The 26,731-nt window shown below is 44.2% G+C and overlaps 1 protein-coding gene across 1 annotated transcript in view; it reads left to right on the forward strand.

Annotated features, from left to right (window-relative positions):
* adamts18 (ADAM metallopeptidase with thrombospondin type 1 motif, 18) overlaps positions 1-26,731 on the forward strand; it is a 162,216-nt gene that overhangs the window by 121,241 nt on the left and 14,244 nt on the right. Inside the window, exons 17-18 of the mRNA XM_067997525.1 lie at positions 1,581-1,722; positions 4,253-4,379. Of these exons, the coding sequence (XP_067853626.1) occupies positions 1,581-1,722; positions 4,253-4,379 (269 nt within the window). The remainder of the gene's footprint in view (positions 1-1,580; positions 1,723-4,252; positions 4,380-26,731) is intronic.

The following is a 26,731-nucleotide window of genomic DNA, read 5'->3' on the forward strand; positions in this document are numbered from 1 at the left end:
CAATCTTTCACCTTGTATGAGCACAAAATCTTAAAAAGAAGCTTCACACATTCTATGCCCTTTGTATGGAGCAGTGCTGTATCATGAATGAGGCTGCGTACATACTACAACAAGAACTCTTCCCCAACAATATGTCTCAGCCCTCACCTCCGAGGACACTGATATTCTTTTCCATTTCCCACACCAGTCATTCTGTAGCCTCTCTGAGCGAGATCGCCAATAAGTGCTGAATTTGGGACAGTGGACCCATGCCCACCAGGAACTGGATTGAGACCATCCAAATACATTTCACGTAGGACTCTCGCAAACAGCCGAGACTTTAATCCCCTCGGTCTGGGCTGGATCTGAACTTGGATCACGGAGGTGAAAAGTTAGCGTCAGACCCACTACACCACCCAGCAATTCTATTATCTTCAGTCTGGCCCTCACCAGCAGTGGTGTTGGTGATTTTGAATGGACTCACATTAACCGTACAGCGTTCCCACGAGGGTTTTGAAGCCACGCCGTGCAGGAATGAATACTGACAAGCTCACGGCACCACCAGCGGCTAAAATGCAGATCACAAGACGTAACATTTCTCCCCCCCCCCCACCCCCCCCCCCCCAAACTGTTGCAGCCTTTCAATAAGTGTTTTAACCTTAAACCCCCTCAGTTGTTCGAAAGGGTTCGGAGTGCAGGCAAGCTGCGGTTACTCGCAGGCAGCGGCATTGCCACAGAGACTGCCCGTTTCCGGTGCCCCGGTGAAAGATCCCAGAGCACAGACAAGTTCAGTCGGGACAGGTCGCCCCAATTTTGACGCACCATCTAGAAGCACGTTGCTTCATGAATTCTGAGCACAGACCAGTGAATAAACAAGACACCTTATCTCAGGTTGAAATTCAAGAAAGGCACACACGCATAGAGGGCACGGGGAAAGAGGAGCCTGCCGTTGCTATAGGTGGAACTACATGGCAGGGTTCTCTACAGAATGACGATTTGTCAGCTCTCGTTGCCTGACCCATTTCCCACTAGGTGCATCACGTTTTACCTGGTTAAACGTCTTCACTCATCGACATGGAGGTGAGAAAAGAAAAAGGGGATTTCATAGAATCATAGACTGACACAGCACAGAAGGAGTCCATTCTGCCCATCGTGCCTGTGCCGGCTCTTTGAAAGAGCTATCCAATTAGTCCCATTCCCCCTGTTCTTTCCCCATTGCCCTGCACGTTTTTCTCCTTCAAGTATTTATCCAAGTCCCTTCTGAAAGTTACTATTGAATCTGCTTCCACCGCCCTTTCATTGCAGATCATAACAAGTCTCTGCATAAAAATATTTCTCCTCCTCTCCCACCCCCCTGGTTCTTTTGCCAATTACCTTAAATCTGTGTCCTCAGGTTACCGACCCTCCTGCCAGTGGAAACAGTTTCTCCTTATTTACTCTATCGAAACCGTTCATGATTTTGAGCACCTCTATTAAATCTCCCCTTAACATTTGATTTGGGGTAGGGTTGGGAGGGGAAGTGGTGTGTGGGGAGAGCAATTCACAGTAAACCTATTCAGTGTCTCTCTCTTTTTTTCTCCCCCCCTCCTCTTAAACTTCAGATCCTTTTACAAGGCAAGAATCCAGGCATGGCCTGGGAGTACACGTTACCGAGGGCTGTGAATGAAAGCAAGACCACTGTTCGGAGACACAACTACACCTGGGTGGTCGTGAGATCAGGTTGCTCGGCTTCATGTGCAGGAGGTGAGTAACTCTCCCATTCATCTGAAGAAAAAGCTTCTTTTTTTTTTCCGAGAGAGAGAGACAAACGGACGATTTTTTTTTCTTTCTAAAAACACACAGAGTGCAGCTTTGTCCTTTTTATAGCCCGCGGCCTGCTTAGCAAAAGCAAGCCAGTAAGTGCTGCTTCCATTTTTTTTTTGTGTTGTTATTTAAAATCCGCTGCCGTAGGCCACGGAACAATCGCACGGCAACGGTGACGTGAAACGCAAAGTGATTTTGATTTTTTATTTTGTCCTCTTCTGTGTTTTTTTGTTTCCATCAGACAATGCGTCAGCTTCTACAGTTTCATCTTTTCTGAGGGGGTGGTGGGTGGGCGGGCAGAAAGAAAAAGTTCAAAAAACCGTCTTAGAGCACACACTGTGGCATGTCTAGGCCCCCCCAGTTCATAGTATCATAGTATGTTACAGCGCAGAAGGAGGCCATTCGGCCCATCGTGCCTGTGCCGGCTCTTTGAAAGAGCTATCCAATTAGCCCCATTCCCCCTGTACTTTCCCCAAAGCCCCGCACGTTTTTCTCCTTCAAGTATTTATCCAATTCCCTTTTGAAAGTTACTATTGAATCTGCTTCCACCGCCCTTTCAGGCAGTGAATTCCAGATCATCACAACTCGCTGCGTTAAAAAAAAATGTTTCCTCATGTCGCCTTTGGTTCTTTTGCCGATCACCTTAAGAACATAAGAAATAGGAGCAGGAGTAGGCCAATCGGCCCCTCGAGCCTGCTCCGCCATTCAATAAGATCATGGCTGATCTGATCCTAACCTCAAATCTAAATTCATGTCCAATTTCCTGCCCGCTCCCCGTAACCCCTAATTCCCTTTACTTCTAGAAAACTGTCTATTTCTGTTTTAAATTTATTTAATGATGTAGCTTCCACAGCTTCCTGGGGCAGCAAATTCCACAGACCTACCGCCCTCTGAGTGAAGAAGTTTCTCCTCATCTCAGTTTTGAAAGAGCATGACCCTTATTCCAAGTCTGTGCCCTCTGGTTACCGACCCTCCTGCCACTATCAAAACTGTTCATGATTTTGAACACCTCTATCAAATCTTCTCTTAACCTTCTCTGCTGTAAGGAGTTCTGAGAATTTTCCGAGGCTCACAATAAGATGGACTCAGATTAAGTATCTATTTTGCACCTCATATTTAAAGAAAGAACTTGCATTTATATAGCACCTTTCACGATATCCCAAAGCGCTTTACAGCCATTGAAGTACTTTTGAAGTGTGGTCACTGGGCACCGCATCTCAGGAAGGATATATTGGCCTTGGAGGGGGTGCAGCACAGATTCACCAGAGCGATACTGGGGCTAAAAGGGTTAAATTATGAGGACAGGTTGCATAGACTAGGCTTGTATTCCCTTGATTAAGGGGTGATCTAAATGATGTGTTTCAGATGATTAAAGGCATTGATAGGGTAGATACAGAGAAACTATTTCCTCTGGTGTGGGGGAGTCCAGAACAAGGAGACGCAACCTTAAAATTAGAGCTAGGCCATTCAGGGGTGATGTCAGGAAGCACTTCTTCACACAAAGGGGAGTGGAAATCTGGAACTCTCTTCCCCCAAAAAGCTGTCGAGGCTGGGGGTCAATTGAAAATTTCAAAATTCAGATTCATAGATTTTTGTTAGGCAAGGGTATTAAGGTTTGCGGAACCAAGGCAGGTAGATGGAGTTAAGATACAGATCAGCCATGATCTAATTGAATGGCAGAACAGGCTCGAGGTGCTGAATGGCCTACTCCTGTTCCTATGTTTCTGTTGTAATGTAGGAAATGCCGGCAGCCAAAATGCACACAGCAAGCTCCCACAAACGGCAATGTGATAATGACCAGATAATCTGTTTTAGTGATAAATATTGGCCAGGACACCAGCAAGAACTCCCCGGCTTTTCTTTGAAATAGTGCCATGGGATATTTATATCCTCCTGAGAGGGCAGATAGGGCCTCAGATTAACATCTCACCAGAACAGCACTCCCTCAGTACTGTACTGGAGTATTAGCCTGGATTGTGTGCTGAAGTCTCTGGAGTGGGACTTGAACCCATTAACCTTCTGACTCAGAAGTCAAGAGTGCTACCCACTGAGCCACGGCTGAAACCGCAACGTGCTGATTAGATTTGTCTTTTGACCCATCACCAAAAGGCCGCCTCGTTGTTTGGAGCGAACTTGCTGCCTCTTTAGAAGCATACAGCACAGAAGGAGGCCATTCGGCCCATCGTGCCTATGCCGGCTCTTTGGAAAAGCTATCCAATTAGTTCCACTCCCCTGCTTTTTCAACAACAGCAACTTGCATCTATATAGCGCCTTTAATGTAGTAAAACGTCCCAAGGCGCTTCACAGGAGTGTTATTTCCCCATATTGTTGCATCACAGGTAATTCAGCCCAGAGCTTGAGGCTGTGCCTTCTTAGTACGAATGACTCAATACCACATCAGTTGGAAGAAAAAGGGCTACCTTTGGCTGGACTTAATTCAGATGTTGACAAGCGTTTGCCTTTCTTGCAGGGAAAATGATGACTACGGCTTATTGTCTACAGGACCACCTCGTTAAAGTCAACACCTCCTTGTGCCTCGCACGCACAAGACCTGTAACAGGAACAATTACCTGCAACACTCAGCCCTGCCCTGCAAGGTAAGTATTTAAAATAAATCCATAAACATGTTAAGAGCTCTTTTTAAAAAAAAACTATGGGTATTTATAATGGAAAGAAATTTATGTCATGCCTTTCACATCCTCAGGACATCCCAAACGTTGCATAGCCGATTAACTTTTAAAGTGTAGTCACTGTTGTAATGTAGGCAAACGTGGCAGGCAATTTGTGCACAGCAAGATCCCACAATGAGATAAGTGACCAGTTAATCTGTTTTTTAGTGATTTCGGTTAAGGGATAAATGTGAGCCAGGACACCGGGGAGAACTCCCCTGCTCTTCATCAAATAAGTGCCATGGGATCTCTTACATCAACTTGAAAGTTAGGTGGGATCTTGGTTTAATATCTCATCCATACAATGGCACCTTCAACAGTGCAGCACTCCCTCAGTACTGCACTGAAATATCAGCCCAGAATACCTGCCTAAGTCCTGGAATGTAGCTTGAACCTGCGACTTTTTGCCTCCAAGGCGAGAGTGTTACCAAGTGAGCCAAACTCACAGTAGAGATTAAAAAAAAACTGCAAATGCTAGAACTTTAAATAAGAACAATAATAACAGCAATGCTAATCTGTAAAGAAATATGAAGGGTTAACATTTCAAGAGGAGACCCTTCTTCAGAACTTAAGGCAGGCTCTGGGTATGGTGGTTATGTTACTGGTCTAGTAATCCAGAGAATATGAGTTCAAATCTCACTATGGCAGTTTGAGAAATTGAATTCAGTTAAAACAAAATCTGGACATAAAGAGCTGGGATGAGTAAAAGTGACCATGAAGCTGTCAGATTGTCGTAAATACCCAACTGGTTCTCTAATGTCCATTAGGGAAGGAAACCTGCTGTCCTTACTTACTTGGTCTGGCCTATATGTGACTCCAGTCCCACACCAATGTGGTTGACTCTGAAGTGGCCCAGCAAAGACACTCAGTTTTGTCAAACCTTCTCAGGGCAACCAGGGATGGGCAATAAATGCCCAACTTGCCAGCGAAGCCAACGTCCCGAGAATGAATTTTTAAAAACGCCCGAAAGAATAAGCCAACTTTCTCTTCACAAATGCTAGTGGAACTACTGAGTATTTCCATTTTCTGATGATATCAAGAATAATTGTGTAATCATTTTCCATGATGTTTCATAATCAGTAGTTATATGCGACTACAACAGGCTTGGGGCCTGATTGACGGCAGTGCTTTATTTCCACTACTTTACCTGAAGACCATTCCAGGTATGGATCACTATGAGGAACTCACTCCTGACATCAGTTCTCAAAGTGCCTTTTACCAGTTCGTACCTACGTCCCATTGTCCTGCAGTTGGGGCTCACCTTGAAGTAGTGCTCAGGATTAACCATTTCTACTCCACCTACACACCCATCAGGTCCCCTCTCATCCGTCTTCTTTCTGGGCTGAAGAGACAAGTTTTTCTAACGTTTCCTGTTGATTTATACAGCAGGTAAATGATCTCAGCACTAAACTTTCCTCATTGAGCGCTTTGTAGAAGTTGGGCCCGAACTAAAAACGGACAGTCCCAGCATTCTACATACTGGCTGTCTGTGAGGCTAAGTTTTCCCACGAGCATTAATTTTTAACACCTGTTTAAGAACAAAAAAAAATGATGTGATAACACCTTTGCCAAAATAATACCCTGAGGAAATCCAACTCTTGTATGGGGGGGGAAAAGAGGCAACATTTTTATCTTTAGCATTGTCGCCGCAGAGTTTCAGCCGGCGGGAGTACAGATTGGGAATGGGGACATACTCTGGATTCATGGCCCTCACAATTTCCCATCCTTAAAAATGACTAGAAAGAAAGACTAGAAAGAAAGAACGTGCATTTCTATAGCGCCTGTCAAGACCACAGGACGTCCCAAACGTTTTTCAACCGATGAAGTACTTTTTTAAAAAAATGTAGTCACTGTTGTAATGTAGGAAACGCGGCAGCCAATTTTCGCACAGCAAGGTCCCACAAAAGGCAATGAAATAAATGACCACGTCATCTGTTTTAAGTGTCAATTGAGGGATAAATGTTGGCCAGGACACCGGGGAGAACTCACCTGTTTTTTCTTCGAAATATGCCGTGGGATCTTTTACGTCTACCTGAGAGGACAGACGGGGCCTCGGTTTAATGTCTCAACTGAAAGACGGTGCCTCCGACAGTGCAGCGCTCCCTCAGTACTGCACTGGAGTGTCAGCCTAGATTTTTGTGCTCTCGTCTCTGGATTAGGACCCACGACCTTCTGATTCAAGAGGTGAGAAATCTGCTAACTGAGCCACAGCTGACACTTTATGGATGCAAAAACTTGGGAGTCAGGGATAGGACATGGGCTGGAATTCCCGATATGCACTTCTGGTACGTGAAGCCTTTACCTTATGGTTTGGGAAAATCATCTTTGAGATTTGTTTCTTGTAGCCGTTGTATCCAAATGCAGGTTCATTTAGAACTGGTTCAAGTTTTGTTCGGTCTAGTAGACACTGAGGTTCGGAGGTGGTCTCTGTGCAAGTGTCATCAAGGCTGGCGGTCTTTGTACCTATTGTGACATTGAAAATCAAATGTATGGGGTTTCTGTATACGTTATTTTAACATTTAATTAACTGGATCTGGGTGGGGGAGGGGTGCATTATTGATGTGCTAATGCTCTGTGTCGGGACCTGCAATAAGATATATAAACATGAATGCGAGTAACATTAGGAATAAAATGTCTGAATTGGAGTTGGGGAACTAAGACGCAGTAACAATGTCAGAAACATGGCCGACCCCAGGGATTGGTAATGAATACAGCCTACAGTGGTGTAGAGTGTTCAGGAAAGGAGGTGGTGTAGCCCGAGATGTCAGGGACACCTGGGAGGCTGAGGACGTCGATCCTGTGGGAGGTGAAAAGTTACACAATCAACCCGCTCTGGTTAGACCTCTTCAATGTGAAAGGACAAAGCTAACACTTAGGGTGTGCCACAGACTGCCAGGGTCAAGAGAGAAAGGAGTGCAGCTCACCTTATGGAGCACATGAAAACAGTAAGGTTATTTTAATGGGGGAATATCAACCGAATGTAATCTAAGAATACCTCAGTGGTTTGCAGTACAACCTGTTAAAGTAATGCAGGACCCCGGGAGGGGAGTGTAAATCTTAGAATCATAGAATCGTACAGCACAGAAGGAGGGCGTTCGGCCCATCGTATCTGTTCCGACTCTTTGAAAGAGCTGTCCAATTAGTCCCAATCCTCCTGCTCTTTCCTCATAGCCCTGCATATTTTTCCTTTTCAAGTATTTATCCAAATCCCTTTTGAAATTTACTATTGAATCTGCTTCCACCACCCTTTCAGGCCGTGCTTTCCAGATCATTACAACTCACTGTGTGAAAAAAATTCTCCTAATCTCCCCTCTGGTTCTTTTGCCAATTACCTTAAATCTGTGATCTCTGGTCACTGACTCTCCTACCAGCGGAAACAGTTTCTCCTTATTTACTCTATCAAAACCTGCCATAATTTTGAACACCTCTATTAAATCTCCCCTGAACCTTCTCTGCTCTAAGGAGAACAATCCCAGCTTCTCCAGTCTCTCCACATAACTGAAATCCCTCATCCCTGGTACCATTCTAGTAAATCTCCTCTGCACCCTCTCCAATATCAGTTGCTTTGATTCAAATACTCAATGCAAACTAGTCAAATTTGCAGATGATACTAAAGTAGGAGGGCCAGTTGATTGAGGAGGCAGCTTGAGAACTATAGAATGACTTGGACAAATGGCAGAGGAAGGTTCAAGTGGCCAAGTGCCAGATATTACAGATAGGAAGAGAACATGGATGACATAAGCATTCGAAGAATGATGTCCAAATGATGAAGTTGGAAGAGACCTGGCTGTGTCTTTCAACTCCATCCTTAATATCTTAGTAATCAGCAAAGTAAATAGAATGGTGAACTATATAGGCAAAACAGTGGAGTACAAGGCAGATAAATTTGTGCTCAAACTGTATGGTGCTCTGGTCAGACTACACATTGAATACTGTGTCCAGTTTTGCTTGTTGAGACATTGAAGCCCTAGAGACACTTCAGAGACGACCTAAGAGGCTGACTCTTAGTATAGGGTATATGGAAAGATCATCCTTGAAAGGAGGCAACTGAAAGATGAAGTTATAAAGGTCTCTAAGATAATAAGCAGTATTGAAAAGGTAGATCTGGACTAGTACTTCAAGCTACATTGTGAAAGTAGCAGAAGGAGACACAAATTCAAACTAGCAAACTAACATTTCGGACTGATATCAAAGAGTGATCAATACATGGAATCGACTTCCAAATAGAGTCGTGGAGGCAAAAATCCTGCAATCATTTGGATGAGAAACAACTGGATGACACGATGGGAAGCCACAGATTTAAGGTGATTGGCAAAAGAACCAAAGGCGACATGAGGAATAGCTTTTTTGCACAGCGAGTAGTTATGATCTGGAATGTGCTGCCTGAATGGGTGGTGGAAGCAGATTCAATCGTGGCTTTCAAAAAGGAATTGGATAAATACTTGAAGGGAAAAAATTTGCAGGGCTACAGGAAAAGAAGGGGGGATGGGACTAACTGGATTGCTCTTACAAAGAGCCGGCACAGGCTCGATGGCCCGAATGGCCTCCTTCTGTGCTGTAACCATTCTATGATTCTAAGACTGTAGGGTCTTTCTGGGTGGATGAGCTAAGACTGGACTTCCTTATCTGTATGTATCTTGAGTGCTGGGGTTCAGGATCCAACCCCTCCCTTATTATTACTCAACTGCTGAGATATGGGCTGGCTGCCAGGAATGAAATGCTGCCCTGAGGAGGGACAGGGCAGCTGACTGCTATTGTACCTCGAAAGTGGCTGGTTCTAATGGCATTGGCAGAGACCTTGGAGCTGGGTTATCTGCCTCGTTCTTTGATCAGGGAATGTTATGTAGCATGGAGTGCTGGGGAATGTGGAGAGACCCAACAGAGGGAAGAGAAAAAAAACTTACAAACTGCATTGGAAAATATTTTTCATAGGGTATCATTATTTAATCAAATGGTTTAACATTTAGTAGTTTGTTTCCAGTATCATGTTTCTTCTCTGCAACTCCGCGCTCTTGCTCTAGATGTTTGCCAGGGCTGGAGACAGACCCATTGGCCTAACCTCCAATTTTGTATCGTCGTCTGCTGAAGGAAGTAACACATCCTAGGGTATAGTTCCATAGGCATGAACTTTTTCACCCAATGGGTCGTTCTTGAAGTGTGAGCATTGACGGTGAGTGTGAACAGGTTATTCCCCAGGGTGGGGAGTTGGGGCAGGGTATTACCATGACACTAACTGTTTATCATCAGGAAAAGAGTAACTGATGAATTATGAAAGGAGGACAAATACTTCCTCGCAGAGAAGAGGGGAAATTGGACGTTGACAGCTCCCTCGATTACCCAGTCGCTAAGTGGAACACCGAGTGTGTAACTCAGCTATACAGACTAGGAAGGTCCCAGGTGCCAGACTGTTAGCACTCACTGTCTAGACTCGCACCCAACCACGCTTGATTAATGATTAGCGATCAGGAACTGGAACCCTTGCCGAGTTCTTTCTTTTCTCAACTCCAAGGGGCTGTTTTACTGTGGATTCTTGGCTGCACAATCCCATGAAATGCTCGTGTGCCGCCACATTTGATCATAGTAGAGGCTCTTTGTCATGTGCTGATGCCCACTGTTCCTGCCAGTGGAATTGCAGGATTATTCTCTGAGGGAAATTTATAAGTCAGTTTCTCCTTTCTCCCCACTTAGATTGCACACAATTGTAGCCAGGTGTGAGTGCGTGACTCTTCCCGCGCCCTACTAATGCTGTTCTGAAACCGCCCAATAGGAGGTGCATGAGAGCAACTGTCTCCTTTATTCGCTCCTTTCTCCAGTTTTCTCCTCTCCTCCTGCTCTGGAAATATTGACTCTTGTTGGGCTACGGTTCCACATGCACAGTGGGGGTGGGGGCTCTCCAGCGCCTCAACAGGTGACTGTTCTTGATGTGCGAGTCCAGACAGTGAGTGCTAACAGACTGGCTCGGTGTTCCACTTAGTGACTGAGTATTCGGGGGAGCTGTCGAGGTCCAAGTTCCCCTTTTCTCTGTGAAGAAGGATCTGTCCTCCTTTTATGATTCATCAGTTACTCTTTCCCTGATGATAAACGGTTAGTGTCATGAACTCTGGGGTTGTTCTCCTTGGAACAGAGACGGTTACGAGGAGATTTGTTAGAGGTATTCAAAATCATGAAGGGTCTAGACAGAGTAGATAGAGAGAAACTATTCCCATTGGCAGAAGGGTCAAGGACCATTCTGTGCTGTAACCTTTTTATGATTCTAACTCACTGTCACCTTTGACTCCACCTGCTTCAGGAGCGTTGGAAATCACTGGATTTCAGAGTTCACTGTCCCAAATTACACTGTCTCTTACTAAAGAGTTCCCTTAGCAGTTGGAATGTTCATGTTTTCATTAAACAAATGAAAGTCTTTGAGACTTGGATATTGTACAAACCACTTGTGTGTGCAATCCTCCCTATGGGCTACCAATTTTCCCTCTTCCTTCTCTCCTGAAAGTGTTGACATGTTGCTGGGATACAGTTGGTCAGGTCGCATGGGCCCACCAGTTGCTTGCCCAAGTGGCCATTCTTTGGGTGTGAGTCAAGATGCTAAGTGTCATTAGACTATTCTACCATAAGAGACATCACAGGTGACTCCAGGCGGAACTTCTGTACGTGGGAGCCTAGATACGATACTGAGGCTCTTACATCTTCTCTCTGCCGATTTTCTAGCTGAAGCTGGGGTGGATAGTTGGATGGAAAACGCACTCCGCCACATCCCTATCCATTGCGTTTCCCACCAGCAACCTTTCAGTATGATGCAGACGAGGGTAGTGCATTATATGACATATTTTCCATCATTCGCGCCAAAGCAACACTGGTTGCTAGAGGCGTGTTTAACCCTGATGTTGCGATGGCGGAAGATACGGGAGGCATTAATATACGATGATATATGATACCGGGGCTAAATGGGTTAAATTATGAGGATAGATTGCATTAAATAGGCTTGTATTCCCTCGAGTCTAGAATATTAAGGGGTGATCTAATCAGGTGATTGAGATGATTAAAGGATTTGATAGGGTAGATAGAGAGAAACTATTTCCTCTGGTGGAGGAATCCAGAACAAGGGGGCCTAACCTTAAAATTAGAGCTAGGCCGTTTAGTGGTGAAATCAGGAGACATTTTTTCACGCAAAGGGTAGTGAAAATCTGGAACTCTCTTCCCCCAAAAGGCTCTGGATGCTGGGTGAATTAAAACCTTCAAGACTGAGATCAACAGATTTTTGTTAGGGAAGGGTAACAAGGGATATAGATCAAAGGCGAGTAAATGGAGCTGAGGTACAGATCAGCCACGATCGAATTGAACGGCGAAACAGGCTTGAGGGGCCGAATGGCCTACTCCTATCCCTATGTTTCCTGGTGTTTATGGTTAAACCTTTCTTTTCATTGTCCCACCATGGTGAACCAATGACTTCAACGTGCACCTGAAATCCAATCTCATTACTCTGTCACCCGCAGATGATTGTTAACTGTAATTATTGTCAATCTGTTGTGGTTTGGTTTTTCTTGTTGATGTACAGCCCCACAAGTGGATAATATTTCGCGGAAGGATCAACAGAAACGCTCCTGTAGAATTCCACAGGGATGTCAAAAGCACCTCGGCTTCGAATTTTGATCAGGCCTGGACAAATCCATTTGCAGTGGCCCCCTGAGCAAATTTCTGATTTTGAGCAGTATGAATTTCACTTTGTTGTTTGAAGTGACGGACATGTTGAAGCCTATAAGTTACCCTGTATAATTTACACAAAGACTATACTGTATGTAGTTGTCTGTATCTGTAGATTATGTTGTGGTTTAACGCACTGGAATCAGTGTTGAAGTGAGGAGTATTCTGTCGAACATACATAGTATTAGATCAAAAGAGTTTTTTTTTACTTTCTTCCTCCTAACCACATTAGCCTCCTTGTTGTACTCATCCTCGGCCAGGAGGCTGGTGCTCCTCCAAGGTTTGGACATCGCAACAGATGGGGGTCAGTTCCCGTTCATTGTCATTCCGCTAAGGCAGCTTTGAGGTGGGACCCTTCCCACCTAATATCGTGGATCCCAGACATCTTTCATCATCCTGCCCCTGGGAATTTTGCGTGCGAGTGCCTGTCTAGTTAGAGTCCTAAACTCCATATGCCGTAGCACTTGCTTCCCTCGTCCTTACATTCCCAACGTGCTGCTATCAAGATTCACCACACTGTCCCTGCTCTAACATTTCCCCCCTGGATCTCAATACTGTGCTACTCCTTACCTTGCTCAGCCTTCCCTTCCTCTGACAACATACAGTCTTTAAAAACCCAAGCTTGTTAACACCTCACATCACCAGACTCTTCTCGACTTCTGTCTGACCCTTCATTCTTGATAGTATCTTCTGTTGGGGGTCTTGGCCCTTTGATAATGGAGATTTGAACTCTGGTCTTCTGGTCAGTTGCTCAGTGCAGAAGTGCTGCAGAGCTAGGTTAATTTAGAGACATTAGACTGGGCCCTGCAGATTGAATGCAGGGGATTGGCATAAGGTGCATTAACAATGCTGACTCACTTGGGCTAAGTTAAAAATAAAAGAAAGAACTTGTATTGTTGTTATAATGCGATTCACAACCTCAGGACGTCCCAAAGCGTCTCACAGCCAACAAAGTACTTTTGAAGTGTAGTCATTGTTGTAATGTAGTAAATGCGACAGCCCATTTGTGCACAGCGAGCTCCCACAAACAGCGATGAAATAAGTGGCCAGATCATCTGTTTCAAGTGATAGTTGAGGGATAAATATTGGCCAGGAGACTGGGGAAAAATCCTCTGCTCTTCTTCGAATAAAGTCGTGGGATCTTTTACATCCATCAGAGAGGTTGGTATACAGACTGCACAGAAACGCACTTCAGTTCCCTCTGAAACCCAGAGTGATACTGCGCGTCAGCCCGGACTCACGTGCTGTATCACTCAGAGGTGCCTGTGCATCTGCAGCGGAGCCCAGAGTAGGAAGCAAACCAGAGCAATTGGTGTGTTTGGCTCGTTTCAAGATAACACTTGGTCCATGTGATCTGGACTGGTTTCGATTGCCTGAGGGGTGGGGGAGGAATCTTCCAGTGTATTTAATTCCCTTATTGGCCTGGGGTTTTTTCTCTTTGTGTTTGCCTCTCCCAGGAGATTAATTGGCTGTGGGGGAAGTGCTTAGTCATAATGCCACAACCATCATGGTGTGTGGGGCAGGCTTGCTGGACTGGCTTGTCTTTTCCTGTCCGTCAATTTCGTAAGTTCGTATGTTTCATCAAGCCAAGTACGAGGCAGGTTTGGGTATCTCCGGAAGGTCGTTTTAGTACAGCAGGTTCATATTACATTCTTTGTGTTATTTTAACACCATCATTAATCTCTTCAAAATAAACGGCTAATGACTGGGGGAAAGTAGCCGGAATGTAATGGGAAAATGTTGTAAAACTAATGCACAAAGGAAATAAAATCCCATTATATCCGAGTTTACCAGAGACTTGCAGCGCTGAGTGGATAGAGAATTGTAAACAATTTTACAACACCAAGTTATAGTCCAGCAATTTTATTTTAAATTCACAAGCTTTCGGAGACTTCCTCCTTCCTCAGGTAAATGTTTCAGGGTAAAGCCTGAAACATTTACCTGAGGAAGGAGGAAGTCTCCGAAAGCTTGTGAATTTAAAATAAAATTGCTAGACTATAACTTGGTGTTGTAAAATTGTTTACAATTGTCAACCCCAGTCCATCACCGGCATCTCCACATCATGGATAGAGAATGTACAACTGACTTCAAGGCATACGTCAATGCCTTAGAAAGGGTGCAGAAGAGATTTACTAGAATAATGCCACGATGAGGGACTTCAGTTATGTGGAGAGACTGGAGAAGCTGGGGTTGTTCGCCTTAGAACAGAGAAGGTTAAAGGGAGATTTGATAGAGATGTTCAGAATCATGAAGGGTTTTGACAGAGTAAATAAGGAGAAACTGTTTCCAGTGGCAGAGGGTCGGTAACCAGAGGACACAGATTTAAAATGATTGGCAAAAGAGCCAGAGGGGAGATGAGGAAGCATTTTCTTACGCAGTGAGTTGTTATGATCTGGAATGCACTGCCTGAAAGGGAGGTGGAAGCAGATTTAATAATAACTTTCAAAAGGGAATTGGATAAATACTTGAAAGTAAAAAAAAAATTCAGGGCTATGGGGAAAAAGCAGGGGAGTGGGACTCCTGATAGCTCTTTCAAAGAGCCAGTACAGGCACGATGGGCCAAATGGCCTCCCTCTCTGCTGCATCATACTATGAAACTACATAGATATGTGGGACTGTACTGTATCATTTCAGCACATATATTGGCAGTTGAATTAGCATCTGATTCTTGTGTCTTATTTAGTTGATAGCACTATCACCTTTGAGTCTAGAAGGTTGTGGGTTCAGGTCCCACTCCAGAGACTTGAGCACAAAATCTTCAGTGCAGTACTGAGGGAGTACTGCACTGTCAGAGGTGCTGTCTTTCGGATGGGATGTTAAACCGAGGCCTCGTCTGCCCTCTTGGGACGTCCTCAGGTTTTGAAAAGCACTATATAAATGAGAGTCTTTCTCTCTTTTCTTTCTTATATTTAAGACGGTGGCTGTTACTCAGAATGTCTTTCAATCAGTCCTCTCTTTCGTTTTGTGACTCCAGCCCCGAAATCCAAACAGTTCAAAGAGGCTGTATACCACACGTAGTTTTATGTACACATAAAGTGCAAACTCAGACTTCCGATAATGTAACACTACTATCCAAAACTACCATTCCAAAGTCCAGTGTTCAATTCCATTCAGTCACAGATCAAGTGCCACTGATATATTTAACTTTGTTTTCACTGTACATGCTTGTCTACAGTCAGGAATTCCCTCCCCCCGATATCAGGCCTGCATTTCTATTATTAAAAACCTTCATTATATTTCATCAAGATTTTCATCAGGGTGGTTGGCTGGGTTTCTGTCACACTATAGATGGGAGGCTATTTGTAATATTCCAATTTTAATTAAAATCACTGCCTTTCTGATGGGCGCTGTTTGGATCCAGACTTACCCATCCATCCTTCCTCCCTAGCAACCCGAGGGGGATGTCACCTGGCTGGAATGTTGCCCAGTTTTAAATGGGTATGTCTTGCAGTCGCAGTTTCAGTTGTGTTTGAGGCTCTTCAGCCATGGACTGACTGCCATGGAAACTAGTGCAAATGGATCTTTGGTGCCAGATTCTGAGCCACTTTTTTTTAATATTCATTCTCAGGATGTGGGCGTCGCTGGCAAGGCCGGCATTTATTGCCCAACCCTAGTTGCCTTTGAGAAGGTGGTGGTGAGCCGCCTTCCTGAACTGCTGCAGTCCGTGTGGTGAAGGTTCTCCCATAATGTTGTTAGGTGGGGAGTTCCAGGATTTTGAAGCAACGACGATGAAGCAACGGCTGATATATCTCCCGAGTCGGGATGGTGTGTGACTTGAAAGAGAATTGGAGGTGATGGAGCTGCTGCCCTTGTCCTTCTAGGTGGTGGAGGTCTTGGGTTTGGGAGGTGCTGTCGAAGAAGCCTTGGTGAGTTACTGCTGTGCATCCCATGGATAGTACACACAGCAGCCACAGTGGGCGGGAGGTGGAGGGAGTGGATGTTTAAAGTGGGTGGGTGGTCTGCCGATTAAGCGAACTGCTTTGTCCTGGATGATGTCGAGCTTCTGAAGTGTTGTTGCGGCTGCCCCCATCCAGGCAAGTTGCCTTCTTTGCTCAGGGTTCTGTCAAGAGGGCTTCATTTGGAATGTTTTGTCTCTTTTTGCGATGTTCACTAACTGGGTGATTTCCTCCTTATGGGCCAGCTTGGCACAGCTGGTAATAAGGCAAGCTCTGGAGCTTGTGAACTATTGGTGCACTTGTAAGTCCCTTGTGTTCCAGTTATGGGAGGGATAAAGAAAAACATGGGGAAAAATTCTACTAATCCAGTACATGTGTCAGGATGGTGTGTGTGAGCGAGATCGTTGGCAGTCCTGTGACTGCATGTGGCCAAGTGTCTGGTCTACCAAGAAGGCCTGTGCACCCATTTCTAAGCACCTGATTCCCTGATGGTCTTGCTTTGAGAAAACTTCATCCTGCTTCAATCGAACACTCTTCCTACTTGGCATGAGATAATATTGAACTTTGCAGTGTTCAAACCCATCGTCTAGAATTAGTAGCCAAGTTCTTTTTATTTTTAATTAATTCTCGGGCTGAAGACATCACTAGCAAGGCTGGCATTTATTGCCCATCCGTAGTTGCCCTAAATACAACTGATTGACTTGCTAGGCCACTTTAGAGGGCAGTTTAAGAGTCAATCACTTTAGTGTGGGTCTGGAGTCACATATAGGCCCTACTGGGTAAGGACGGCTGGTTCCCTTCCCTTTAGTGAACCAGTTGGGCTTTTACGACAATCCGACAGCTTCTTGGTCAGTTTTACTGGTACCAACTTTTTATTTCCACGTTTTCTTTTTTAAACTAAATACCTTCTCCAGCCCTACGACCCTCCGAGATCTCTGTGCTCCTCTAATTCTTGCCTCCCCAATTTTAATCGGGTCACCATTGGTGGCCGCGCCTCCAGCTGCCTAAGCCCTAAGCTCTGGAATTCCCTCCCTAAACCTCTCCGTCTCTCTACCTCTCTCTCTCTCCTTTAAGACGCTCCTTATATCCTGCCTCTTTGACCAAGCTTTTGGTCACTTGACCTAAAATCTCCTTATGTGGCTCGGTATCAGATTTTGTTTGATAATCGCTCCTGTGAAGCGCCTTGGGACGTTTTACTACGTTAAAGTCGCTATATAAATGCAAGTTGTTTTTGTTGAGTCCTCAAACTTGGCATTTTGTTTTTAAAAATCTATCTAAATTCCCCCATCGTATGGGACATTTTCAACAATGAGCCCTAAAATCTAGAATCTGGGCTGCACTGAATCAGGCAACCTCTTAAAAACTGTCGACCAACAGTTATATCTGTTACAGTCATTTTCTTTTTTTTTAAACTGTTCAAAATTGAATATTTCCTTGAAGGTTGAAGAGCTAAAGTCTTGAAACCTTGTTGTATGAAAATTGTGGCCAATTGGAACCTCATCAAAGAATTTAGCCCAGTATGAAAGCTTGACTGGAATCCAGAACGACATCACTAAACCTTTGCAAAAAGTCATTTGACCATAGCTTATTTATTAGATCAGGTACAGGTTTCTGAGTCTGTGCCAAGTAGCTATTACAACTGGCAATATAATGTGATATAGTCCACGCTCCTTAGGGCTTCTAAAAATTCTCAACCCAAAAGTAATACAATACATAGTTAAATCCACATAAAAGTAAAGCTGATATAAGAACACTTTTGGCAACTCCCCGTAACAGGAAATTGGTGCAGAATCCCAATTTGTTCCTGACATAAGTCAATCCTTCTCGGTGTCACTAGGATTTCAGGGAATTGTAATGGTGGGTGTTCAGGGTTTTAACGCAACTGCACTGCTCTTTTTTTTCCTCCCTAGGGATTCAGTAAAGCTTAAAACAGTGGGTGAAGTAAGATTTTCAGACTTTGCCCATTTTCTAGTGGTTATGGTACTGGACGAGAAACCCAGAGCTTAAATGCCACCAAGTCATGAAATTTTATTCAGTGCATCTGTAAAAAAAAATGACTTGTGGGATTGTCTTTATAAACCCATCTTCTTCATTTTGCTGACTTACATTGGCTCTCGGTCCTTGTTTACAAATCTCTTCATGGCCTCGCCCCTCCCTGTCTCTGTAACCTCCTCCAGCACTACAACCCTCCGAGATCTCTGCACCACTCCAATTCTGGTCTCTTGTGCATCCAAAATTTTCTTCGCTCCAGCATTGGCCTTCAGCTGCCTAGGCCCTAAATTCTGAAATTCTACCTCCAATCCTCTCTGCCTCTCTACCTCCCTCTCTATCTCTCTTTTAAGACGCTCCTTAAAACCTACCTCTTTGACCAAGCTTTTGGTCACCTGTCCTAATAACTCCTTATGTGGCTTAGTGTCAAATTTTGATTGATAATGCTCCTGTGAAGCGCCTTGGGACGTTTTACTATGTTAAAGGCACTATATAAATGCAAATTGTTGTTGTTAATATCCTTTAAAGGAAGGGGACCAACCACCCCTTAACTAGTCTGGCCTACACATGATTCTTGTCCACACTAGGTGCTTGACTCCTGATGACCTCCGAAGTGGCCTAGCAAACCACTCAATTGTACAAACAATAGCCACAGACCACCACCTCTGGGCAGCTAGGGGTGTGCAATAAATGCAGCCTTGCCAGGGTTGCCCACTTTCCCCAGAATAAATAAAAGACTTGAACCGTCTAAACACCCAGCCGTATAATTATCAATCCAATCCAATCCAAAAAACTTTGAGAAAAAAAAATCTGAAATAAAGACAGAAAATGCTGGAAAGCTCTCAGCAGGTCAGGCAGCATCTGTGGAGAGAGGAACCGAGTTAACTTTTCAGGTCGATGACCTTTTCAGCAGATCATTCCTAAATTTGGTTGATTCTCGAGAGAGCATTTTGAGCTGCAAAGCACTGGAGTGAAGCAGTGGTGGTGGTGGAGTGGTGGGAGCAATCGGAGATGACTGAAAGGATCAGACGTTAAAGCCTATTGGCTTAAGTGGGATTATTTTTTACAATACATCAGTGCCAATATGCTAAATGAGCATGATGACAACACTGCATCTTTAGGTGCTCTTCCAGCTGTATGCAAGACTGGTATGACCTTTGTTGTTCTTCCTTCTTGTTATGCTCATAACTCTGCAGGACTTCCTAACTTTCCTGTGAGACAGCTGCACCCATTTTTCTTTTGGTTTCACCTTGAGGTTAGAAACTGCCCTGCAATGGAGTGCTCCTCCTAACAATTTCTTCCCAAGAACAAGAGCAAAGTCATGGAATATCTGGAAGGGGTCAGGAAAGGGCGGCGGGGGAAGAGAAAGTGAAGAGAGTGTAATAGTAATAATGCTTTCATTTCACCCATCACACGCTGTACAAGACTGCACTCTCCACTGTATGACAGTGTTCAGTATTTAATCTGATGTAGTGACCCACACTAAGGGAGGCCAGAAGTCATTTCAACAAGCCTGATCTATTCTATGAAAAACAGATGTCTAAACAGTTGGAAAACCACATTACATTCAACCTGTTTGGTTTGCAATTGTTGGTTAGTCTGAAGCTTTGGTCAATTTTCAGATTCAATTTATGATCTAAAATCTATTGTACTCTAATAAGTGTTTCCCTACATTACAACAGTGACTACACTTCAAAAGTATTTAATTGGCTGTAAAAGCTCTTTGGTACATCCTGAGGTTGTGAAAGGCACTATATAAATACAAGTCTTTTTAAAATTTTTAAAACATATCAATGATTGAGCACTGACCAGCACACCCATCAGTCTTAATAATGACAGTATATCACTACAAGGATATCGCAATACTGTGCAACCTTCTCTATAATGACCTGCCTATCCATTGACTCTCATTTGGAAACATATTTTGAAAGATGTATCAGTCCCCTTTAATGCCAGGCAAATGACCAACATGGTAGGAGCCATGTATTGTCTGTGTCCTCAGTTGAGATGTTAAAGCAATGATCCTGTGGCACAATTGGAGGAGGAGCAGGAAGTAGTCCTAATGTTCTGGCCAACCCTTCCTCCCTCAACCATGAAAAAAAAGGGTTAACTGGTCACTTGCCTCACTGCTGATTGTGGGACATTGATAGCTCAGAATGGCTGTCCTGTTTGCCTACACAACAACAGTCACTGTACCCAAGATAATCCGTTATATGGGTGCATGCCCGACTTCCTTCGCCCCACCATTGGCGGCCGTGCCTTTAGCGGTCTAAGCCCTAATTCCCTCCCTAAACCTCTCCGCCTCTCTCTCCTCCTTTTAAACGTTCCTTAAAACCTACCTCTTTGACCAAGCTTTTGGCCACTTCACCTAATGTCTCCTTCTTTGGCTTGGTGTGAATTATTTTTTGTGTCTGATTACACTCCTGTGAAGTGCTTTGGGACATTTTACAACGTTAAAGGCTCTATACAAAAGCAGGTTGTGTTTGATAACATGCGGTATATATGCAAGTATTATGTTTACTGTTATTAATCGCTGGTTACTAGACATATTAGACTAATTGGTTTAACTACTGTCGACTGACGATGGAAATCACCAACTTAACTGTAACCTTAGTTCCCAAGGACCTGTTGCACTTCTACTATAGTAAGACAGTGTGCCCCATCTCCAGCCACAGTATCTGTTTCAAATGGCTTGCATGACTGTACTCAAAGAGATAGTCTTACTTCATCATTCAGAACTGTCTGAGAGAAATCATTGATTCAGAGGGTTCAGAATGAACAAGACACACAATTGAAATAACAAGAGCACTGAAGCACTGCTGAGTCAATTACTGTATCTGCACTGATGTTAAATCAGCTTCCTCAGACCGTCAGAAGCACATCATTGCTTTCCGCTAACTCCCCAAATTGATGGTAATCAGTTTTGTGCTGTGGACTGATGCCTACCAGGAGCTGAAGCTGCCCAGACACATTTTGTGTCGCAACGTTACAGCCATTAGAGAGTTGAGCCTTTTATCCCATCAGTCTGGGCAGTATGTTTTGTTCAAAAAATCATGCTGCTTGCATTTATGTGGCATCTTATCGCAATGAAATGCCTCACATTGATCCATACAATGAATAATGGTTTGCAGTGAAGCCAATAAAATGCTGACGATAGCTAAAACAGTAGAAAGTCATGCTCACGATGAGATTGATGGATTTTTGTTAGGCAAGGGTGTTAAGAGTTACAGAACCAAGGTGGGTAGATGGAGTTAGGTTGCAGGTCAGCCAGGATCTAATTGAATGGCAGAACAGGCTCGAGGGGCTGAATGGCCTACTCCTGTTCCTATGTTCCTGTACCGCTCTGACCAGATAACACCTTGAGTACAGTGTCCAGTTCTGTTTGATGAGAGACACGGGAGTCATTCAAGCACTGGAGGCAGTGCAGAGAACAGCGATGTAGTTGATCCTTAGTGTGAAGAGGTCTGAGTCATGAAGAAAGATTGGAGTAACCTGGACTTTTCAGCCTTGAAAGGAGGTGACTGAGAGCCGATCTCACCAAGGTGTATAGGATAGTAAATGGTATTGAAAAGGTAAATCTGGAAAATTACTTTAAATTGCGAGAGTAGGACAAGGGGACAAAGTTACAAACGAGTAAAAGGCAAATGTAGGACTGATGTCAGGTAAGAAAGAAAAAAGTGAAAGACTTGCATTTATATAGCACCTTTCACGACCTCGGGACGTCCCAAAGCGCTTTACCGCCAATGGAGTACTTTTGAAATGTAATCACTGTTGTAGGAAACACGGCAGCCAAGTTCCACACAGCAAACACCCATAAACAGCAATGTGATAGTGACCAGATAATCTGTTTTACTGATATTGCTTGAGGGATAAATGTTGATCAGGACACTGGGAGAACTCCCCTTCTCATTGAACAGTGCCATGGGATCTTTTACATCCACCTGAGAGGGCAGACAGGGCCTCAGTTTGACAGTTCCTCCAACAGTGCAGCACTCCCTCAGTACTGCACTGGGAGTGTCAGCCTGGATTATGTGTTCATGTCTCTGGAGTGGAACTTGAACTCACAACCTTCTGACTCAGAGGCAAGAGTGCTGCCACGAGCTACAGCTCTATGGTAGTTTTTCTCAACACAAAGAGTGATCGACACGTAGAATGGACTCCTAGGTTGAGTAATGGAACCAAAAACCGTGGGATAATTTTAAGAACCAATTAGATGCCACAAAGGCAGGAATTAAGGGTTTTTCAGGATGGATGAAATAAGATGGGCCGAATGACCATTCCTCCTCTAATCAATTTGTGATCTTGTGAGGCTATGTTGACAATTGCTGCAACCATTCTACAGCAGCATCCCACCAACATCCGTGAGGTGAATGACCAGTTAAGATGACTTTTAGTGGTATTGCATAAGGGACAAATGTTTGCCGGGACAGCAGGAGAACTCGCTTTCTTTCAAATATTTCTATGGGACAGAACTTCAGTTTAATGTTCCGTCCAGAGGACTGGTATTTAGTGCTGCACCTCTAACAGGGAAGCAATAATCAAACAAAAGCTCGACGGTGTGACCCTGTTGACCCTGTTTGATGCTGATACCAGTTCTAATAGTGGAGTTGCTAGTGGAGGGGGAGCATCCCATATATAAATTCTCCTCGTGTGAACTCACGGTGTGACTTGTGCCAGGTGAAGTGTCTCACAAGCTTTCATCAGGTTCAGACTTGGTGGAAATACGAAAGGTGCAGTGCCAGGAATGCAGTCGGTACATGTATCTCTTGCAGTCAGAAGTTCACGTTTTGGTTTTTTAACCCTCCCCCACTCGAGACTATCTCGAGAACTTTCCATTTTCTTTTGAAGGAATTTATAACCATAGTTGTCGGCTTTGATTGGAGAAGTGGCCTTACATTAATCCTGTTTTGTTGCTGCTGCACTCTGTCGCACTCTACTTTCTTGCTGAATAACCATTTAATTTATAAAAACAGATCTCCTGTGGCACTGCTTATTGTGAGTTGCAGGATACACAATATTAGAAGGGCAATATCATCCTTTTTAAAAAATTCATTCTCAGGATGATGGGCATCACTGGTAAGGCCGGCATTTATCGCCCATCCCTAGTTGCCCTTGAGAAGGTGGTGGTGAGCCGCCTTCTTCTTGAACTGCTACAGTCTGTGTGGTGAAGGTGCTCCCATAGTGCTGTTCGGTAGGGAGTTCTAACATGTAACAAACAATCTAGTATTCTGCTGCTAAAGTACAGCTGTGGGAACCAGGTTTGTCCTTTTAAAGCGCACTCCATTGACTCCTTCCACCCAGAGGATGCAATTACAGCATGACAAGTTTATATAGGTAATTCCCATTGTAAATGGGGGCATAGGAATTTCTAATGGTAAAAGTTGACAGGAATTATACTTAAACTTGAGATTTTTCATATTACTGAATAGATATATACTCACAGAGCTCGCACGCCACTACAGTGAGTCGGAGATGCGGTGGTTAATAACGAGAGGTGTGTTATGTCATGTAATGGCCAATGTATTAATATCAGGCCTACTGTTTTATAGTGACTGAACTTTTATTACACGGTTTTCTGGAATTTTTAACCAGTGTTTTGGGGTCAAATGTTCACCTCGTCATAAATGAGTGGATTTGGGTATTACTGCACACTGCTTTACCTGTATTCTCAATTTTTACCACTTACCATTGTTAAAGCACAGAATTCACAGCACAGGAAGATGGTAGATAAGATCTATTAGGTTGGAAATAGGTACCTGGCAAGGAACATGGTGGGGGGGGGGGAAATCATGGAGTTTCGTAGCATTCGAGTCCTTGGACCTTGGTAACACTGGAGATGATGGTCCTGGAGTTTTCTTACAACTGGGGTGGCCACCTTGCAATTTGGCAGGAATGTGTTCAAAGTGCTACATAAGAACATAAGAGATAGGAGCAGGAGTAGGCCATTTGGCCCTTCGAGCCTGCTCCGCCATTCAATGAGATCATGGCTGAACTGATTCTGGCCTCAACTCCACTGAGGTTTCGTACCACAGAGGATATTCCTGGAATTTAGTGGCATTGGGGCAGGATGCCGGGGTTTGGAAGCATTGAGGGGACGTTCCCGAGGTTTGGTCGCAGTGAGATCAAAGTTCCGGGATTTGGTAGTGGTGGGAGAGGGTTCTGGGGTTTGTCGGCCTGTGGAAGGGGGCAATCTGGTCATTGGCGGAACTGTAGGTTAGAATGTGGGGTTTGGTGAACTGGGGGACATAGTACTTGAGTGTGCTGCTTTGTAGAATGGGGTCCACAGGTCTGTCAGCATTAGGAACGGATGCCAGGTGTCATATTTTGGGATTTTTTGACCATTTTTCCACAGAATGAATTTTGTTTTAAGTTTTGCGTTTTTAAAAAAAAACAATTTGAATTTACACAGGTTTAAAACGTACAGCACTGAGACAGAGGTGTTATGAGCCAGACACAGTAGAGATCTCCACAAAACGACCGGAGCCATTAAGCAAATTGTTATCTTGCCTCAGGTGAACAAATATTCACGCCCATTGTGGTGAGGACGATTCTATCCATGCGGGCACAACATGGGGTGTCTGCGGAGAATATACTCCTGCGACTTGGGGGGGTGGTCGGCTTGGTTGACAGGCCTGCTGGTGAATCTCTGCATGGGGAAGGAGTCAGAGACACTTGCCCCTCCGCTTCCTGGAGTCAGAATGAACAAAGAATGAAGGGAAAACCCATATTTTGGGCACAGTCGGGTTTGGGACAAAGGTGGATGAAAGGTTTGGCTTCTACCAACAAAATGCACAATGGGACCGAAGAGGAGGAGGAAAACGGGTGGAGCTCGAAATACATATTTCCAATTAGATTGGATGAAAATGTAATGTTAAAATAATAAAAATAAAGGACAGAATAGGGAGAGAAAGGCAAGGGACAATTAACAAAAGCAAAGCGGGTGGATAAGAGTGCAAATAACACCGCTAACACCCTCCTCCCTCCTCCGGCCTCCCCTCCGACCCTGTCCCAGCCTGGTATAGTGGTCACATATATCCGGAGCTAGCTCCAGAGCGATATTGACAGAGCCAAGTCCCCAGTCCCAGCTCTCGGGTAGTGTTGATACGTGACACTGGAAATTAAAATAAAAGAATGAAGAAACAAAGAAAATAACTTTCCCTCATGCTAATTTATTAATTACATTTTGCTCTAGCAGCAAAAAGGTCAATGTTTATAAAAAGCACCTTGAGAAACAGCATCCTTATTTTCTCTCACCCCCTCCCTCGTGTTCTCAACCCATCCCCACCCCCCTCCCTCCTTCCCACTCTCTATCTGTGCTAACTTTGATCTACTGGATCTTCCAATTCCACATGACATCTCCTTTCAGCCCTTCCTAGTGTCTGCCAACGGGCCCATTGTGTTGTCCGAATACTAATTTGACATTGTCTTTCTGCCCAAAGTAAATGTTGTTCCAGTCTCTTCTCTTTTGTGTCCAGCTAAAAGGAAAATGAAGCGTCTGTTTGGCCAAGTTAAAGTTGTCATCCGTGCAGAAACATTTACACATTGGCACTGGCGATCAGACACGTTAGCAGAAGATGCAAACATGATGAATTGCTGCTCGATGGACCAGACTGCAGGTCATTTGTGTCCAGTCCGAGAAATACTTCAAGAAGGAGCCTTGCCTTCAAGGACTCTTCTTTAACAGGAAACTAGTTACAAAGGATAGTAAATGTTGATATTCCTTTTTGTTTTGATCTGCCTTCTTCCGTTGATGTGTTTTGTTTCAAGCTGCGCGTGCTGTTGGATCTGTTCAGCCCAACTGTGGGAGCTCTGAATTGTCATTTTCGGAGAACAGCCCCAAATCCAAGGCCTCAACACCGTGTTAATTCAAGTTCGATAGCGTCTCCAAATCAATACAACACATGTCACAAAACGCTCCCTGTTGAAACAAAAACAAATCTATTTATGGTCTTCCATCTAGGCACAATCAGGCATCAAAATTCAAACTCTCACAATTTTGCCGGGAAGTTTCCTTGGGGCTTCACCTGCTTCATAAATTCGGAGTTACGGTGGCGGAGCGAGACACGCCCTGAGAAACTCACCCCCTTTCGTTACAAAGGCAAAGCAATCTTCAGCAAAAAGAAAAATAGCCAGTTGTTGACCTGGAGCTGATATCTACCAACACTGTCTCACCTGCAAAGTTTCCTTACCAAGGAACGATCAAACGGTCATTGACCTGTGTCTGCTGAACAGCAATTAGGCATTAATGCCTTAAAGAGACACAGCTCTGACTGACTTAAGAAAGTAGAATAGTGCTTTAATTGTGTGACACCCCTGTCCTTATAAAACATTAGATCCTCTGACTTACCATCAGCAACAGCACAGGAGGTCTGCTAGTAATTGTTAATAAATAAAGAAAAAGACATTTATCATCACAACATAGGTTTGGATGAAGAAGGTCCTTCAGTCTACTTGATCTCCTCCGCCCAGAATCCCAACTCTACCATCTTCAATGTCGGATCATGATTCTTTGTAACTCTTTAAGATCCCATGGCACCATTCCGAAGAAGAGCAGGGGAGTTCTCCCCGGTGTCCTGGCCAGTATTTATCCCTCAACCACCATCACTAAAACAGATTATCTGGTAATTATCTCATATCACGTTTGTGGGATCTCGCTGTGCGCAAATTGGCTGCCGCGTTTCCCTCCGTTGCAACAGT

The sequence above is a fragment of the Heptranchias perlo genome, chromosome 16, assembly GCF_035084215.1.
Source record: "Heptranchias perlo isolate sHepPer1 chromosome 16, sHepPer1.hap1, whole genome shotgun sequence".
NCBI classification, from domain to species: Eukaryota; Metazoa; Chordata; class Chondrichthyes; order Hexanchiformes; family Hexanchidae; genus Heptranchias; species Heptranchias perlo.